The 4,489-nt window shown below is 47.9% G+C and overlaps 1 protein-coding gene across 1 annotated transcript; it reads right to left on the bottom strand.

Moving 5' to 3' along the window:
• LOC124684020 lies at positions 1-4,218 on the bottom strand. The gene is made up of 3 exons (XM_047218431.1): positions 3,092-4,218; positions 628-931; positions 1-527 (listed from the first exon to the last, which is right to left on the bottom strand). The coding sequence occupies exons 1-3, from the start codon at positions 3,998-4,000 to the stop codon at positions 391-393; spliced, it is 1,350 nt and encodes a 449-aa protein (XP_047074387.1). The 5' UTR covers positions 4,001-4,218; the 3' UTR covers positions 1-390.
• Between the last annotated feature and the right edge of the window lie 271 nt (positions 4,219-4,489).

Here is a 4,489-nt window from a genome sequence, read left to right as displayed (position 1 = left end):
TGGAGATATTCTTCGAAAGAAAAAGCAGAAGAAATTTACAAGTCAAAGTCCTGTCTACAACTATTTTTGGTTTACAACACGAGATTATAAACCTCCAAAACCAAGCTGCACACACCCAAAAGACCTTCTTTTCTAATATCTACAACACTCATCTACAGTTTTACATACACCTTTGTACCGTGGGGTGTCACGCCCAATCAACCCATAATTTACACATCATCGCACAAATCACTAGCATAAATACAGTGCACTACCACTCACGTGCACACACACAGACCAAAATGCACACCCGGAACAAAAATGCAACCAAATCAAACCTGTGGCTGCGAGAACTAAACGAACCATGCACTTGGAGAGGACAATATACATGCATTCCCTCGTCTTCAGTGTTCAGGAGAAACCGATTGTTTTCCCCAGCAGCCACAAGAAGAGCGTCCACTCAAGCATGAATATCGTGTGGAGGTACGCCCGGTCCAGCGTGAACCCGAACACCGTGATGCCGGCTTTGTTGTTCTCCAGGTAGGTCACTGCAAGACCATTTTTATTAGCCAAGAACAGCATAGGAAAAATTATAACGAATTCTAAGGGAAAACGAATTGACAGTAAGATAACTGTCGATGGTCATACCTAGTGCCTGCCTCTTCTGAAAGGAGATCACGGTTGAGTGAGGCTGCAGGAACCTGGTGTTCTCCAGTATGTCATCGTCCCCGGTCTCCTCGCTGGATGCGCAGTCGCTCTCAGACTCCGAGTACTCTTCCACCATGGAGTTGTGGTTGGATCCAGGATCAACTTCTTCCTCTGGGGCTGGCTCGATGGTGCAGCAGGCGTGCCACTTGGTGGTCTGCCCTGTGAGGGCCTGCGCCTGGTGAGTGATCTTGGCGGCGCTGCTCAGGATTATGATGAGCCCGGACATGAGCACAACTGAACATAGCTGCAGAATTCAACATGGAGAAGCATTACACAACTGAACAGAGCTTTTGTTCAAAAAAACAAAAAAACTGAACATAGCTGAGTCTGCGCAGGCAACAAAATTATATGACCTTTTCATTTTTTTTGTTTCAAATTCGTATATTTACCGCATATTTAGTTTTTAGTCAAACTGTGATTCTCCTAATAGCAGCAGCTTAACTTAGCCTAGAGACTTAGTGCTGCAAAGTAGCTGAACTAACACTGAAACTGGAAGTTCTGAAGTAGCTGGAACTTAAACAGTATAAGTAGTTGTTTGCAATTATAACAAGATTTGAAACTACAGGAGCTCTGCACTTATATAAACTGTTCCCATCCCCGTCAGCCAGTGATGTATAAGGTACTATCACTATTATTTATTTTGCAAATAGCAAGGTACTATCACTAATTTCACGGTCCTACTAACACCACTGGAAAGATGGCGTGCCAATTAGCATTCAGAAACTAATGAAATGCCCTTTTCAGGTCCAGCGACAGAACGATCGCCAGCAGAGTGAATCAAGTCAGACCTTACTATCTTAGCTGTTTCTCGCACGATACTACTACCACTTAATTATAGATCCAGTCCAATTATTGGATTCAAGTTGATTTCATCTACTCTATGGGCCAATCGAGCCTGTCCAGAAACCACCGAGGGTAACGCAATCTGTAAAACTGAGCACTCAAAAAATTTATTTAGACTCATTTCTTAATCTCCTCATGTACGTAGGCAAGGTATCCATCAGTTGATTTGGTTCTACGATGTTCGAACTAGCTTAATTTAATCATATATCACATCGAAGCATTATTGGTTCAGTCTTAAATTAGAAGGTGTGAAATGTACTCCTCGATTAGGGATTGCGATCCACAATTGTGCCTCTAACAGAACACATACAACACATCCGGAATGGCCGAAGAGGCTGGACAAATCCCTCTCTCTATCCTTCTACACTGCTGAAGCTGGAACTTATGAAGTAAACTGGAAATGGAACAGTATAAGTATAGCTGTGTGCGGTTATGATAAGATCTGAAACTACATGAGCTCTACAACATATATACACTGTTCCATCCCCTTCGGATTGTGATGTCAATAAGGTACTATCGCTATTTATTTATTTTGCAGGGGGAAATGGACTTTTGAACATGGGAGCATATGCTCCTGCTATATAGAAAAACAATTTGAAATGTAAAAAAAATACGACAAAAATTTGGTGCTTATACGTTGATATTATATGCATGCACGCCAAGTTTCACGAAAAACTGACATTTTTTGTGCCCTGTGTAAAAAAGATAAAGAAATGTACCGTGAAAAGCTCTTTTAAAGCACCAAAATTTGTATTTTTTGCACACGACACAAAAAATATCGGTTTTCCGTGAAACGACTTTATGAGCACATAGCATGTCGATATGTATCATCAAATTTTTGTTTGGATTTTTTTGACATTTCAATCTATGTTGAAATCATTTCAAAAATCGAGAGTATATGCTCCCGGGTGCAAAAACACCTGATCCGCAGTAAGGTGCTATCACTAATTCATGGTCCTACTTACACAACGATGGCGCGCCAATTAGCATTCAGAAATGAATGAAGTGCCCTTTTCAGATCCAGTGACGGATCGATCGCCAGCGGAGTGAATCACGTCAAACCTTACTAGAACTGCGTGCTTAATATAGACTGAGTCCATCTATTAAGCAGAGTGAATCACGTCAAACCTTATTATCCGGGCTGTCTCCGGCACGATTCTAGAACTGCACACTTAATTATAGACTCAGTCTAGATAATTTCTACTCTACAAATGGAGCCTGTCCAGTAACCAGCGTGATCCGTGGGAGTGTAACTATGTAGGCAACGCAATCAGTAAATTTGAGCACTCAACCAATTCTTAATCTTCTTATGTACTCCTTCTTGATTATTAGGGATCAATCAACAGGCAAGGTCCCCAGCAGTTGATTGATTCCACGCTGTTCCAACTAGTAGCTTAATTTAAACATATGACATCGAAAAATCATTGCTTTTAGCTGGTGTGAAATGTACGCCTTCTTGATTAGTATTAGGGATTGCGATCCCCAATTAACAGAGCACAGCATCACAATGAGAATTCGCGAAATAGATTGTAGAAATTAGGCGATCAATCGAGATGCTTACCGCGAGCTCGCCGGTGTGCAGGACGTCGTCGATGGAGTCGCGTCGCGTGGTGAGGAGCACGGATGCGAACTGGCTGGCGGTGGCGATGAGCAGCGCGGCGACGATGAACCTGCGGAACCGGTGGCTGATGACCTTGAGCTGCTTGCGGATGTCGAGGTGCTCCCTGAGGACTTGCTCGACCCCCATCCTGCCCTCCTCCACCTCGACGAGCAGCGACCCGGCGAAGTCCTCGAGGCGGAGGCCCTGGAGGTGGCAGATGAGGCGGAAGAGCACGCAGGTGAGGAGGTAGATGGCGCTGCGGTACATCCATGACGCCATCTCGAGGGAGCAGGCGACGACGTCGCTGAGGACGTCGTTGGCGAAGAAGGGGAGGCGGTCGGCGGAGGTGGCGTACCACCAGGCCTTGTAGGCGGCCTCGGCGGCGAAGCAGGGCGCGACGAGGGAGGCGAGGAGGCGGAAGGAGAAGGCCAGGCGCGCCGTGTAGTTGAGCCTGACGCGGTCGCTCTTGGTCTGCAGCTTGTCGAGGTAGAGCAGGCGGCGGAGCCCGATGCGGCGGAAGGAGGAGGAGAGGCAGAGGAAGCTGGCCCCGGAGGCGGCCGAGAGGGAGAGCTGCACCACGGCGTCGAAGGGGCGGCGCGAGGGGCGGAAGGCGAGGAGGAAGTGGGCGACGGCCGGGACGACGACGGCGAGGAGGAGGAAGAGCAGCCAGGACAGCGCGGCGCGGCCTGGGGCTGAGTGGTCCATGCACACCCACCGCAGGCACGACCGGAACCACTGCAGCTCGTCGTTCGCGTGCGACGTCGTCCGCTGCATCATCGCGCTCCTGTCCCTGCTGCGCTTTGGTGCTGCTACCTCCGGCAGCAGCGGCTCCCCGGAGCCCGCCGGCGAGGCGTTGGACCGCCGCCCCATGTCGTCGTCGGCGAACTTCCCTCTCACGTTTCTTGCTTCAGACGAGCTGTGCGCGCGCGTGGCGATCTTCGGGTGGTGGAGTACAAGTGGAGGAGAGATGGGGGATCTTATATAAAGGCTTGGATTGCTTGTTGTTGGGATCTTGGTATGTTCTGGCGTGTCACCTAGGTGTGTGGCGGGGGAGGGACAAGACGGCGACGGAGGTGGAAGAAGAGTTCGACGCCTCCTTCCGTTCCATTGGGTGTTGAGCTCTGACCCGTCTGATACCAACAGAGGCGATGACACAGAACGGTCTGTAGATTTTTCTCTTGTACGGCACTTGAATCCAAATTTTCTAGATTTTTTCTTAAGGTTTTCCGACAATAGTCAGTGCACATTTAATTTGTTTCATGTCCCTGTGTTGACCGTTGAGATTTCTGGATCAGGGTTTTCAGAGAGAAATTTTGAGAACCTCTGGAATCTCCGAAAATTCTTAGTCTCAGAAACCAT

The sequence above is a fragment of the Lolium rigidum genome, chromosome 1, assembly GCF_022539505.1.
Source record: "Lolium rigidum isolate FL_2022 chromosome 1, APGP_CSIRO_Lrig_0.1, whole genome shotgun sequence".
Classification (NCBI taxonomy): Eukaryota; Viridiplantae; Streptophyta; class Magnoliopsida; order Poales; family Poaceae; genus Lolium; species Lolium rigidum.
Note: the sequence above shows the minus strand (reverse complement) of the source record. Positions and strands in the feature narration are given on the sequence as shown.